The sequence below is a fragment of the Ovis aries genome, chromosome 2, assembly GCF_016772045.2.
Source record: "Ovis aries strain OAR_USU_Benz2616 breed Rambouillet chromosome 2, ARS-UI_Ramb_v3.0, whole genome shotgun sequence".
NCBI lineage: Eukaryota > Metazoa > Chordata > Mammalia > Artiodactyla > Bovidae > Ovis > Ovis aries.
The window spans coordinates 234,873,280-234,886,269 of record NC_056055.1 but is presented as its reverse complement, the minus strand read 5'-3'; the positions used below and the strand labels follow the sequence as shown (position 1 = coordinate 234,886,269).

The window sequence follows — 12,990 nt, the reverse complement described above, 5'->3', positions numbered from 1 at the left end:
TCCCCGGTCATTGGCCGCAGAGCCTGGGGGCGTGGCCGAGCCGGGGCTGGGGGCGCCTGCGGTGGCCGCCCGCGCTTCTCTCTGCCTCCCTCCTGTGGCTGCGGGCCCGGCGGCCGGGCTGGTTGGGCTGCGCTAGGGTTCCCGCGCCGGCTCCCGCGCCCACCATGGGCAACTCACACCACAAGAGGAAGGCCCCCAGCGGCCCCCGGGCCCGCAGCTTCTGGCGGTTCGGGCGGTCGGCGAAGCGGCCGGCAGGTAGGGGCTGGGGGTGGGGGCGGGGCAGGCGGGGAGGAGGGTCTGCCTGCCGCAGTTGCCGCCGCCGCTGCTGCCCTCTCCCGGGGCTTGTCGGGTGTGAGTTTGGGGGGGCCGGGAATCCCCCGCACAGACCCCACCCCTCACATGCAGACTAGACACATGTACGCACGAATACCCGCGGGCGGGCACACGTACATGTTCACAATCTACACGGTCACATACACAACACCCACTGAGACGTACGGACATGCAGACACAAAATCACATACAGGTTCACACCCACACCATCGTGGGACCCACAGATCCTGAGTGGGACACCTACCTATGTATATGGCTTATACAGCCACACAAACACCACCACACGCACAGATTCAGGCACAATCATTCATGGAGGTAGAGTTGCCCAACGTCTTCGGCACACATATGTACACACAGGTTCAAAACTGCACAACCATCCAGACCCTAAAGCACTTATACACACACAGACACATTCACACACGCACATTTGGTCCCCAGGCTTTAGCCCCCACAGGCTGAAAGTTTGCAGGAGGGAGGGGGAGACAAAGGTGAAGGGGAGAAGCAGGAAACCAGGAGCTGGAGACTCGGGCCGCCTCCATCTGGCGTGATCGGGAGTCGGACTGGTTCTCTGGGTTCCCTCCCCACCCCCATCCGCACCGCCGCTGCCTTTATCTGTCCCCCATCCCCTCCCACCCGCGGTCCCCGTGGTCGCTGCCGCATCTCCCCCTTTCAGTGCAGCCACCGAGCTGGAACGCAGCCCTTCCCGGCGTGCTGCGGGATCCCTCCGCGTGTCACATTCCATCCTCCAAGTCGGGGGGAGGGGGCAGAATTGGAAAGGCCTCCAGCTCTAGGGCTGGGAGCCAGAATTCCTGGTTTCCCCCAGCGGGTGTGGCGGTTCAGGGTATCCCCGCGTCCCAAGGGGTGTTGTGGAGGAGGGGCTGTCGAAAGTGCCTAGTTCCCTCACCTGGTGAATCCAGACATGGGGTAGGGGCAGGACAGTGAGCCACTCCCTACCCCACAAGATAAGGGGTCTCCAACAGAGTCTGTGTCTGCTGGTCTTTGGGAATGAGAGACTCCTAGAGAAGATGGCTTAGAGAGGCCTCCCTGTTGTGGTGGGGGAATACACTCATGTCTTCCCAGGTTCCACATTCCTAGAGGTTCTGAATTGAGCCTGATGATCTCATCCCTCCAGGCAGGGGGCGACAGAAAGGCCCCAGCCTGGGAATTAGGGGGGTCTGGGTTCTCCAAGTGTCTCTGGTATGGGCTCAAAGACCTTGAGCAAATTGCTTTCACTTTTCTGGACGTCCCTGGCTCCTAGAGGAGGCCTGTCTGTCAAATTAGGGCGGCGTAGCTTAGGTGACTTCTTGGGATCCTTGCAGTTTCTGGTTGGTTATTTCATGGTGAAAGGTACTGAGGTCTAGAGAAGGTGGACTTATCCAAGCTCACTGCCTGCAGTGGTCTGAAGAATAATCATGGTTATTAGGAAGAAGGTTAGTTAAATTCTGGGGTTAAATCTCTGAGGTTCCTCAGAAGCTGGGTTGATGAGAGACTCCTGAACCTTCCAGGCTCCCTGTCCCAGTAATCCTGAAATCTGGCCTGTGCCCACCTGTCTCTCCTCTCGGAATCTGCTCCGAGTGGGTGGGGCTGGGACTGGGGATCTTCATCTGCCCTCAGATGGCCACTCTAATCTGATGGTTTCCTGAGAACCAACTTGGGTCCAGACTTGTGACCATTTGTGGTGGGAGAGAGAATTTAAGAGGGCTGTGTTTGCAGTCTTCTGCCTTCTGCCCTTAAGGAAGATGCCTGGGGCTTCTAGCAGCCCTTATGTTCTTTCAGTTCCTGCTACAACTCGAGGGTCAACCAGGCTTTGAAGGTGTTCCTAAAAACCCAGAAAGCGATGTCAAAGCAACACAAAAGTAAGTGTGGGGGCTAGGGAATATTCTAGGCTATATTAAAAGGCTTTTGGGTTGGGGTCTGTTTTAGAAAACTGGGGAGCTGGTATTAAAGAAGTTAACTGTTGGGACTTCTCTGGCAGCCCAGTGGTTAAGACTCTGCGATTCCACTGCAGGGGCTTAGGTTCAACTCCTGGTCAGGGAACTAAGATCCCACATGCCCATATGAAATGGCAAAAAAAAAGAAAAAAGTTAACTGTACTGTTAACTGTTGATTAGATGAGAGAACCTGGCCAAGGATGCATTCCAGCTGTGGGTATGGTCACGAACAAAGGCTTTGACATTGAGTATGGAGGTTGGAAAGAAACATAGTTGAGGCTTCTTCCTTGTGCCTGGGAGGGGAAAAAGTGAACGTAAACTTTAATCTTTAATTTTACTTCTGCTGAGGATTCTGAGGCTTCCCTGGCCTCGGCCTCTGCTGACGCAGGCCTAGGTATGGGATTGAGGCTTGAGTACTTACTCCTTGGATTGGTCTGTGAAAGGATGGGGGAAAGAATGCCAGGCAAACAGAGAGGGCTGCAGTCTACAGGCCGCAGGGAGCCAGTGAAGGTGTTTGAGCAAGGGAGGAGCCTATGAAAGTGGTGTGTTAGGAGGATGGCAGGTGCCGCAGGACAGGGTGCTGGGTGGGGTGGTGAGAGTAGAGACTCATAGAACAGTCTGGAGGCTGTTGCAGTAATCCAGGGGAGAGGTGGTGAAGGGAGGGCTGGGGCAGGGTGAGGACTGTGGGAGTGGAAAAGGAGTGGCCACTGCAGAGACACTGGGAGGAGATGGCAGAAGTGATGGGACCCGGGATTAATCAGATGTTGAGCTGTATGGGCCAGAGAGGGCTGTGAAGGCTCTGTGCCTGAGGCTGCGTGACTGGGGGATGGTGGCAGAGATAATGCAGAGATAAAAAAGAAAAAAGTGAAATCGCTTAGTCATGTCCAACTCTTTGGGACCCCATGGACTGTAGCCTACCAGGTTCCTCCATCCATGGGATTTTCCAGGCAAGAATACTGGAGTGGGTTGCCATTTCCTTCTCCAGGGGATCTTCCTGACCCAGGGATCAAACCTGGGTCCCCGGCATTGTAGGCAGAAGCTTTACTGTCTGAGCCACCAGGGAAGTGCTATGCAGAGATAAACCTTATGCTAAACCCTTTACATCAGTTAATTCATGTGTCCTCCAGCTGTTTTACAAGCCAGAAGCTATTGTTCTCCCTATTTTACAGATGAGAAAGCTGGAGCTCAGAGAAGTTAAGTCACTTGTCCAAGGCTACTCAGCAAGGAGGTTGCTGAATGGGGATTCACACCCAAACCTGTCAGATTCCAAAGACTGCACTCTTAATTATTTTAGGTATAGATGGATTTCCTCCTAGGATGGAGGGGCCTGCAGGTCCTCTGATGAAGAAAGCCTGAGGCCCTGGGAGACTGGGACTCTGTGGGGAGCAAAGGTGGAGGAAACACTATGGAGGAAGGGCAGGGGTTGAGGACTAAGCATTGAACCCTCCAAGGGCTCGGCGAGGGAGCTGGTGGGCAGTGGGAAGGGAAACTGAGTTTTAAGGAAGGGTCAGCCCTGTGTTGCAAATGTCCTTGAACCATAGAGAAGGATGAGGATGGATGGGGAGAGGCCTCCTCATTGCTGGAAAGACATTGGAACCCGCTAGGATTGTGTGACCTTGGTTCTCAGGAATCCAACTCAATTCTCCCAGCCCCAGGCCAGCTGGGCAGTTAGTCCTGGGAAGTTTGGGGCACTGGTGGAGGATGTGAACTGGGAGCTCGAGCAGTACCCCCAGCACCCTGCCCGCTTCCTGTCCCCACATGCATTATGCTGTCAGGTTTATACACACGGCCCCCCTCCTGGTAGGGTTTATTTTTCCCACTTTGCAGATGAAGAAACTGAGGGACAGGACCAAGTCATTGGTGGAGTCAGACTCCCCCTGCCTCTGGACCTGGAGCCCCAGGGCCACAGCTGGGAGAAGGGGTGCTCCTGTTACTTCCCCTGCCCCCTTCCCTCTACATCTCTCTTATTTGACTAGGGTGGGACAACTTGTGATCAACTGTAAGTCTGGACTTGCTTGTTGGAGCCCTGGGCTTCCAGATAAAGGGCTGGGCCAACCCTCTCTGGTCTGAGGGATCTGAGATAAGCTGAACCCTCTCGCTGCCCCAGGCCCTGACCCAAAATGAGGGACCACTACCATCTTTCTTGGGGCAGAGTCATACATGCCAAGGGCTCTTTAGAACTTGTCTCCCCAGCCCTGCCACCTCATAGAGACTGAGGCCCAGAAGAAGGCAGTGCCTGGTTCAGGATCAGACTGCAGTGGAGGAGCAATGAGAGCTCAGGCCTAGGACCTCTGACTCCCAGGGCAGTGGGATATCTGGTGTGGGATCCGAACTCCCTTTCTTCCCAAACGGGGGTTAGGGCTACCAGATGGGGCTAGGTCGCTGAGGAGCTGATAGGAAGCTGATGTTAAGTGTCCCTTATCAGAGTTTATCTTAAAAATGGTTCTTAATGCCACTTGAGGTTTGAAGAGCACTCCGCAAGTGGATGGGAGAGGAGGCCTCTGGTGGCATGGGAAGAGCAGCGGCCAGTCTGAGCTGGCCTCACATCCTGACTCTGCCGTTATTAGCTGTGTGACCTTGGACAGGTCACTAACCCTAGGGGAGTGCTTTTGTATGATGAGGGGCATTTAGTGAGACCATGTGTGTCTCAGTCATCACTCACTCAGTGCTAGCTTATTTACTGTTGTAAGTAAAAAGGCCCCACGGGGCTTCTTGGGTGGCTCAGTAGGTAAAGAATCCACCTGCAGTGCAGGAGACCCAGGAGACATGGGTTCGATCCTTGGGTCGGGAAGATTCCCTGGAGAAGGACATGGCTATCCACTCCAGTATTCTTGCTTGGAGAATTCCACGGACAGAGGAGCCTGGCAGGCTGCAGTCTTTGGGGTTGCAAAGAGTAGGACATGACTGAGCGACTTGATAACACTTTGCCTTTACACTTGGTTGTGTGGCTTTAACTTTCCCAGGCACTCTATGAGTGGGGATTAGTCCCACCTTGCAGATACCCTGAGAGGCTGATTCTGTTCAAGGCCTGGAATCCAGACTTTCTGACTCCCGGCCTTTTTCTCTCCTGGCTTCATGGTGACTGCCTCTCTGGCATCTATAAAATGAGGATAATCATGCCTTGAAGGAACAAAGGAAAGGATTTGGGAAAGTCAGAATCGCACCCTGGCCGAAAGAGATTATTATGTCATTGTCAGCAACAGATGCTGACCCGGAAACTCATTATGACATTTACTAATATTATGGTAGCTAATTCCTCCCTGTGTTACTGTCTGTTCCCCCAGGCGCCTGTGGGATGGGATCCTCCTCTCCCTGTCCCTGGCACTCCCTGCCCCCAATATTTACCTTAGAACCAGCCTGTCAGCTCTGCCCAGGCTGGGGCGGAGCTTCGCACTGAGAAAAGGAAGGGGGATTCCCATTGTGTAGAAGTGGGGTACAGAGTTCTCCTACTTTGGCCCATGACTGAGGCTACTGCCCCCTTCCCCCTCTCCGACTTCTTAACTTCCTGAGACTTAGGGTCACTAAGGCATTTGGAGTGAGACCTGGGTTCTGGGCTCAGCCACTTCCTGGTTGGGTGACCTTGAGCAAGTCACTTTCCCGCAAGTCACTTTCCCACAGGCCTCCTTGCACTCATTTGTAAGAGGGGAGCTCATACCTTCCTTTCAAGTTTCTTGTTCTTCAAGTTCTTCGAGACAGTAGAAGAGAAAGTGTGTCGAGAACTGTAAAGCGCCTCCACCTGAGAGTTACATTTACTTCCCTTTGTCTTGCCTCGCCTCTAAGAGAATAAAATCTACCCGTGCTTTGGATGCTGCTCCTATAGGAAGGCTGTGGTCCCCTCTGGGCCTTGGGTGGCCCACCAGTACAGCTGTGGAGGGGCTGAGATGCAGGGGCCTCCAAACACCCTGGATCCTGGGTCTTGGCTCCAGAGCAAGGCCACCTGGGCAGCTGTGCCCTCCCCCTTCATTCCTCTCCCCTGAGTCAGGCTGGCCTGGCTGTGGGTGCGCCACAGCCCCCGCCCCTTGCTCTGGAACGGGGCAGGTTGAGGCCTCACCCCGTGGAGCATGTTGCCAAGACAGTGTGTACGCTTGCGCACAGGTGCACGTGGCCTTGGAGGGGCGGGGGCTCCCTGCCCCATTCCTCCTTGTTCCCAGGCTCAGGAGGGCCCCAGAGCCACGGATACATGTACCTGTCTTCGTGTACAAGCAGCCACCTAGCAGGGCCCTGCATGAATCTGTACAGTGGTGCTCACGTGGCTTAAGGAGGCATGGGTGTGCTTTGTGGATGTGTTTGTGAGGGGCCCGCCTGTGAGGGTGGCCCCAGTGGGGCATTTTGGAGGTGCGAGCTGCACACCTCTGCTGGTGGACAGTATCTGCAGGTGTGTTTCCTGGTGTGCCCTGCATCTTGGGAGGCGTGCCTGGGATCAAGGTGTCTTCTCAGATCCAGGAAGCCTCCTCCCCCGGGCAGGTAGGCGGAGGCAGCGCGGTGCGCCTCAGCCCGGCTGCACCTCTGAACTCTGCCAGGGCAGGAGGTCCTGGAACATGGACTCAAAGTGTAGCCTTTGCCAAGGTCCTTCCGTCCTCTGGGCCTCAGTTTCTTGGCGAGGTGCATGCTCTCCACCTAAGACTCAGCTTGCTGAGCCTCTCCCCAGAGGAGCTACAGGTGTGTTGACCTGTGCCTGAAGTGGCTCAGAGTGGCTTCGGCCCTGGCCAAGCCACAGTTGGTTGGGGGCAGGGTGTTGCTGGGGGAACCAGATGTTATCAAGTGTGAGAGCCTTGGATCAGACTGGGGAATTTGCAGCTGTGGCCCTGACCGCAGGCTGCAGGCCTGGGACCTTGATGCTCCCCCCGCCCCTGGCTTAGCAGAGCTCAGCCCTTAGTTTCCCTGGTTGGGGAATGCTGAGCCTGACTTGGTCCTGCAGGGTTGAAGGCTCCAGTCTGGGGGCCAGCCAGAGCTTGGGCAGTCTCCTGGCTCTCTGAGCCTCACAGGTCAGTTACCAGGAGAGTACGTTTGAGCACCTGCCTCAAAGGACTGTTGTCAGATCTGAGAGGGCAGAGACTGCCTTCTGCCAGCGTCTGGCATGGAGCCTGGCATGAATTAATCACCCTACAAGTGTCACTCGACTGCTCTTTTCTGTTTGAGTAGGACTTATAAGAGGGGTGGATGGGTCTGGCCTAAGAGGGAGGGAAGAGTGGACGAAGTGGCCAAGAAACCTCCCATCTGTGGGGGTGACCTTCGCTTCAGAGGGAAGATCAGGTTTGTAGCTGGCACAGCAGGCAGAACATGGCTTTTGGATTCAAGTGGTCTTGAGTGCCAATGCTGCCCTGTCATTTACCAGCTTTATTATAATGCTTCCCTTCTCTGGTGTCCATTATCCTCATCTGTAAAATGGAGATAAACGTGCCTGCTTCTTGGGAATTCCCTGGTGGTCCAGTGGTTAGGATTCTGGGCTTTCACTGCTGGGGCCCAAGTTCAACTCCTGGTCAGGGAATGAAGATCCTGCAAGCTATGCAGTGCCGCCAAAGGGGAAAAAAAGCCTAGTTCTTAAAAGCGTTGTTTAGATTGCAGTGATCTGTGGATATATACTACGTAGCCCCACAGAATTTCGTTCTCTGGAGAGTGAAGGCTCAGCTGTCTGGGTGAGTGGTCCTTAAGAAGGGGTGCAGCAAGTGAAGGACCAGCAGAAGGGTCTTGTGGCATGGGAGCCACTGTGGATTCGTAGATCTCTAGGGACTCAGAGAGAGAAAGGTGCTGTGAGAGAGGGGTATCCTCAGGTGAGTTTGGGAGACCGCACTTTATGGTTCACAGATCTTCTCTTCCACAGTCTCAGCTACTCTTTTTTTTTTGGCTGAACCGCCTGGCATGGCATTCAGGATCTTAGTTCCCTAAGCAGGAATTGAACCTCTGCCCCTTGCAGTGGAAGCACAGAGTCTTAACCACTGGACCTCCAGGGAAGTCCCTCAGCTAGCTACTGTTTCTGGAGTTGCCAGGGGCAATCTCTTTTAACACTGTCAATACTCAGCTTAACCTTCAGTACTGACCTCTTGGGGTTCTTTGAATAAAATCCAGACTGCCAGCGCCAACGGGGCCCTCCCTGACCTGGCTTCTGCCCCTTCTCACCTGCTTTCTCTCCCTTGCTCACTGTATTCCAGCCACACTGGCCTCTGCTCTGTTCTGGGAAACCCACCCCACCACTCCTGCCTGGCTGTAGGCTTGCTGTTGCCTCTTTCTAGAAGTTTCTGTGCCCAGCACTTGGCCTGGCCGGCTCCTTCTCATTCTTTAGGTCTTGCTTCCAATGGCTTTCCTTTGATGCCCCCTCAAGTTACGTACTTCCTGTCACAGCTCCTCAGCCTTCACTATCTGAAATTATTCTGTTAGTTCACCTCATTCATGTATTCATCAAATATTTATTGAACTCATTGTATGTGCCAGACACTAGGGATATACTGGTGAACAAGGTAAAAATTCTCCATTAGCTATAACCCCTAGTACTAGTTTAATAAATATTTGCTGATTAAACGAATGTCTTACAAAGAGTAGTTATTGGCCTTGTTTCCATAAGGGGTCATTACTTGTATGTGATGGGGCTGGATTTGAACCTGGACCCGAGTTCCCTGCAAGTGCCTTCCTGCCCCCACTCTTATTGCCCTCATCTATGAGCTGTTTCTTGGCTAATTCTGTTCTCCTTGCTGGTGATCCAGCAGAGTCACTGAGTCAACAGAGTGAGGCCAGTGGGAAGGATGCTGGGCAGGAGGGGCAAGAAGTCTGTGTGGAAGGCCTGCCTCTTTCGTGTGGCCTTGCAGAGTTCACAATGCTTCCTTCTGGGGTTGCTGATGTCATGTCACCCAAGTGGAAAGAGAGTCCTTTGGAAAACCTGGGGCTGAACACACACATGAGGGGCTGTTAGCACCTGCTACCATGATGGGTGTCTCCCTGGCTTCCCAGCATGTGTCCTGGGCTGGCTCCCACTCCTCCAGAACCTCTGCCAGTGGCTTTGCTATCCCCACAGGCAGTCCTGAGCCTCTGCTTGGCCGCTGCCTGCTCTGAGATCCTTTCCCAGGGAAGCACCCTCACCAGCCAGGACTTGGGGCTGGGCATCATGCCAAGCCTAGTCTAGTGGCTCTTCCCCCTCCCATCTGGCAGTTGGGACCCTTGCCTTAGCTCTGGCTCCTGACTGTTTAGAAAGACTTGGGAAGTGGGGCAGGGGGGAGGGCATTGGGCGGCCCCTGGAGTTGATTATCTTTGACCCTCCTAGTCATCCCCTCTACAAGAGCGGGGTATTCAGAGACTCTGGGCCTCAGTTTCCCTGTCGGAGCCTGGGAGGGTTCCTGTGCCAGCCCCGCACTCGGGGGCGGTGTCGGTGGTGGGCGGGATCAGTGGCGAAGGTGGGAGGAGGACCTGGGGAGCAGCCCCTCCCCCTCCTCTGGCTGGAGCTGGCGCTCTGCAGCTGGGCTCTGGCAGACTGGTCCCCTCAGCGCTGGGTTCTGGCGAAGAAGGCGTCGCTGGGCGTTCTGGAGAGGTCAGCGTAGGGGACGGCCCCAGTGGCGCCTGCAGTCATGGTGGTGTTCCTGGGCCGCCACCTCCCGGCGCTCCTCGGGCTCTTTAAGAAGAAGGGTGAGTGGGTGTGGCTGGGGGGCTTAGATGAGGGATCCCCGACACCCCCATTTGCCAGACCCTTCTGTAGGATGGGGGATCGAGGCCGGGGAAGGTCATGGGATGGGGGCTGGGGGCTGGTAATGAGGCCAGACTGCCCTGTCGGCCGCGATGCCTTTGTCCACTGCTCTTCCGCTGCCTTTGTCTGCTCTCTGCTTGTTCCGAGGGCGGCTCTAGGTGTCTCTGACCTTGAAGCCTGTAGCCCTCCGGCAGGATTGCCTTCCTCCAGGGGTGCTCATACTTTACTGGGTACATCCCAGTACTTCAGTTCCAAGAGGTAGGGCACCCCCTCCCAGGTGGGCTCAGGTGTGTGGGAGGATGGCAGGTGGGGAGCAGAGTAGAGAGGAAAGTAGTAACCCTGGAAGTTGGGGAGCAGGTCAGGGAAATCCTGTTTGAAGGCCTGGGGGTTTGTTTTGAGGGGAGGGGCCTCTCCCCACTTTCTTCTAGGATATGGGCTTTCAGGCCTGGATTAAGATATAGGGGCCAGAGCTTATTAGACTTTTGGGGGGTGCCAAAGGGCCCCCAAATGTGGGTATGATTCAGGAGGCCCCTCTGGGAACCTGTAGTTTAGTCTTGGCTCTGACTGCAGTTTGCTGGGTGACCTTAGGCAAGACCTTTCCTCTTGGGGCCTGCTTATGGACTTGTAACTCAGGAGATTAGGGAGAGGATCGCTGATGACGCCCCCAGCTCTGACCTTGTGGGTTTCCTGAGGATTCCTTGGGCAGGAGCTCAGCTGTTGAGGGCTGGGCTGAGGAGGGAGGAAGGGACAGGTCAGGTGTCTGAACTGAAGACCCTGATCTTGGGGCGTGGCCCTTTAAAGGGCTTGTTTTGTTCCTGTTGCTCCACAAGGTGCTGCCAAGGTCATGTGACACACACCAAGCTTTTGCTTATGTTGTGGGTTCCATTTAAAGGGGAGCTGGGGCTGCACACTGCTGACACAGCCCCCTATTCCCAGGATTAGGTGACCAGCTCCTCCATGGGCAAGGCCTGTAACAAGATCCTTTGTAATGGATCCATGGCTCGTTGGCATCAGGGCCTGGGCCTCGAGGAGAGGGGGATACCTGGGACTGGTCCCCAAGAGAGGCTGGAGTTGCTTCATCTGGGAGTGGAGGGGCTGGGATCCATCTTCTCCCCTCCCCTGCCTATCCTTCCACTAAGGGACAGCTGCATGGGTGAGTGGGGGACCCAGGAGGCCATATCCTTGGTTTAGCCCACACCCCAGGACTTCTGGGAATCCAGTTATGACCTGTGTTAGAGCCCACCCCTTCCTAGTGTCCCGTGTGTCTTTTTCTTGGACCTGGGCCAAGGAGGTGTACAAAAAAGGTGGTTTGTCTTTCTGCAAAGTCGAGTTCGGAATCTGGAGACAAGAGAAATGTATTTGCTCTGGCCTGTGTGTACACTGGAGTGTCTTACATGGGGCTCTGAGTGACAGTTGTGGGTATATATGGGTACTGTTTGCGTAGATTCAGAATGGGGACTGTGGAAGTCGTGTGTATACCTGGGGGCTGGGTGTGCTGTGGTGTGGGCACACAGATGTGGTTATACTTGGATGCTATTTGTTTGTGTACACACTAAATGAAGCCTGTGGGTGTTGTGTGCATATATAATAGGCATATATGCCCCTATATGGGGCCCTTTGTGTCTTGTGGGTACTCAGATATATGTACAGTTGGATACAGCTTGAGTATATATCGTGTTGGCCAAAAAGTTCATTTGGGGAGTTTTCTATAAGATGTTAATGGAAAAACCAGAATGAACTTTTCAGCCAACCCGATTCTTGGGGGCTGTGTGTATGGAGTATATACCTGGGGACTGTGGGTTGTGAGTACAGACTAGGAGAAGTCTGTACTGGGCAGGTGCCCTGTGCACCCTGGGGACTGTGGGTGTCCTTGCTGCAGTGTCTGTACATTCGCAGGACCCAGATGCCTTTGGGCCTCACTTTCCTTCCTCCTTCATCCCACCAGGCTCTGCCAAGGCTGAGAGCGACAAACGACTGAGTGTAGGGCCCGGCCAGGGGCCAGGGTCTGTAGTGGATGACCACCAGGACAATGTCTTCTTCCCCAGTGGGCGACCGCCCCACCTGGAAGAGTTACACACGCAGGCCCAGGAAGGGCTCCGTTCCCTCCAGCACCAAGGTAACTGCCTCCCTCCGCGTCTAGCGATGCTTTCAGCTCGCACTCAGGGGCCTGGCTCAGCATGCCTCTCTGATGTCTTTCAGAAAAACAGAAACTGAACAAGGGTGCCTGGGACCATGGAGACACCCAGAGCTTACAGGTGCGCCCTGCCCCCAGCTCAGTCCTGACTCTCTTCCTCCCTCCCTGCTTGACTTGACCTCTGCCAAGTATGTCTTTGAACCTTTCTGGATCTGTTTCCTTTCTGTATTGTGAAAACTAGACTAATTGCCCGCTGAGGGCTGGTCCAGGGTAGCTCTGGTGGATGCCTGCTCAGTGCTAGGTGACACTGGGACAAGGTTAGGAGGGGTGAATCTGAGTCAGAAGTTCAAAAGGGGGAGCCTGCAGAGGCAAGCGTCAGCCCCACTCACGCCTCTGGGCTGATCCTTCTTCTCCCAACAGTCTTCCCGCACCGGGCCAGATGATGATAGCATCTCCTTCTGCAGCCAAACCACGTCCTACACGGCTGAGAGCTCCACGGCAGAGGATGCGCTCTCCATCCGCTCTGAGATGATCCAGCGCAAAGGTGTCTGCTCACCAGCCAGGGATTCTTGGGCAAGGGAGGGGGAGTGGTGGGCACCCAGCACCTGCAGTTTTCCCTTTTCCTCCTAATCTAGTGTTTCCCAAGACACTGTGACTCAGTGAATTCAGGAAACATAGTACCCTATGTCCTCTTGGAGAGTCGTGATGAATGTTAACTGAAAAGCAGGGTAGTTCAGAGTTGAGAAACCTGGGTTTGAGCCTTGTGTTGATACAGCTGTATGATCTTGGGCCAACCCTTTACCTCTCTGTTTCTGTTTGATGTTCTATAAAAAAGAGGACAAGAATGCTTACCTTATGGGAACAAACGCCAAGTGTTTAGAACACATAATAAGTGTTCACTAAATGGAAATTATCCTTATTGA

The 12,990-nt window shown here is 54.5% G+C and overlaps 1 protein-coding gene across 4 annotated transcripts in view; it reads left to right on the top strand.

Annotated features, from left to right (window-relative positions):
• Positions 1-12,990, top strand: part of NHSL3 (NHS like 3) — a 28,555-nt gene that overhangs the window by 10,074 nt on the left and 5,491 nt on the right. For 2 of the 4 annotated variants that reach the window (XM_042244420.1, XM_027965335.2), the window contains exons 2-4: positions 11,879-12,049; positions 12,133-12,188; positions 12,488-12,611. In XM_042244420.1, coding sequence (XP_042100354.1) covers positions 11,879-12,049; positions 12,133-12,188; positions 12,488-12,611 — 351 coding nt within the window. Of the gene's footprint in view, positions 1-37; positions 256-9,720; positions 9,876-11,878; positions 12,050-12,132; positions 12,189-12,487; positions 12,612-12,990 lie in introns of those variants that run through there. The other 2 variants (XM_042244421.2, XM_027965336.2) reach the window with 2 other exon arrangements.